Genomic DNA, 417 nt, shown 5'->3' with positions numbered 1-417 from the left:
GTCTTTCCCCGGGCTGCCTCGACCCGGAGGGTGGAGGGGGTTCACGTCTGCGTGAGAGTGGGTAAAACACGCAGGAAAACCCCTACGTTTTTTCCAAAGTGGGAGTGGAGATCGGTGCTCAAATCCTGATTCAGTCACCGGTCGCTCAGGAGATCCACGGTGATTTTCAAGTGGGGCGGGGGGGGAATAAGACCCCAAACAACACTGTGACTCTCCAGCAAAGCCCCACGGGTGACCCCCTCACAGGGCGTCTTTGGTGTTTAGATCCGAAGCACTATGCCAGGGAAACGCACTGCGAAGAAGAGCCCGGTGCCGGAAGAAGAGTCTCCTGGAACGAAGAAAATTAAAGGTAAGAAAAATCCCTGGGAGTTTTCCCTCCCCGTTCCCAGGGACCAGCTGTGGGTTGTTTTCGCCCTC

At 56.1% G+C, this 417-nt stretch overlaps 1 protein-coding gene across 1 annotated transcript in view; it reads left to right on the top strand.

Annotated features, from left to right (window-relative positions):
• Positions 1-417, top strand: part of RCC1 (regulator of chromosome condensation 1) — a 9,530-nt gene that overhangs the window by 4,090 nt on the left and 5,023 nt on the right. The window contains exon 2 of the mRNA XM_019471244.1: positions 265-395. Coding sequence (XP_019326789.1) covers positions 277-395 — 119 coding nt within the window. The 5' untranslated portion in view covers positions 265-276. The remainder of the gene's footprint in view (positions 1-264; positions 396-417) is intronic.

Source organism: Aptenodytes forsteri, unplaced genomic scaffold, assembly GCF_000699145.1.
Source record: "Aptenodytes forsteri isolate BGI_AS27 unplaced genomic scaffold, ASM69914v1 Scaffold321, whole genome shotgun sequence".
Classification (NCBI taxonomy): domain Eukaryota; kingdom Metazoa; phylum Chordata; class Aves; order Sphenisciformes; family Spheniscidae; genus Aptenodytes; species Aptenodytes forsteri.
The sequence above is the reverse complement of the archived record's forward strand: the minus strand, read 5'-3'. Positions and strand labels throughout refer to the sequence as shown.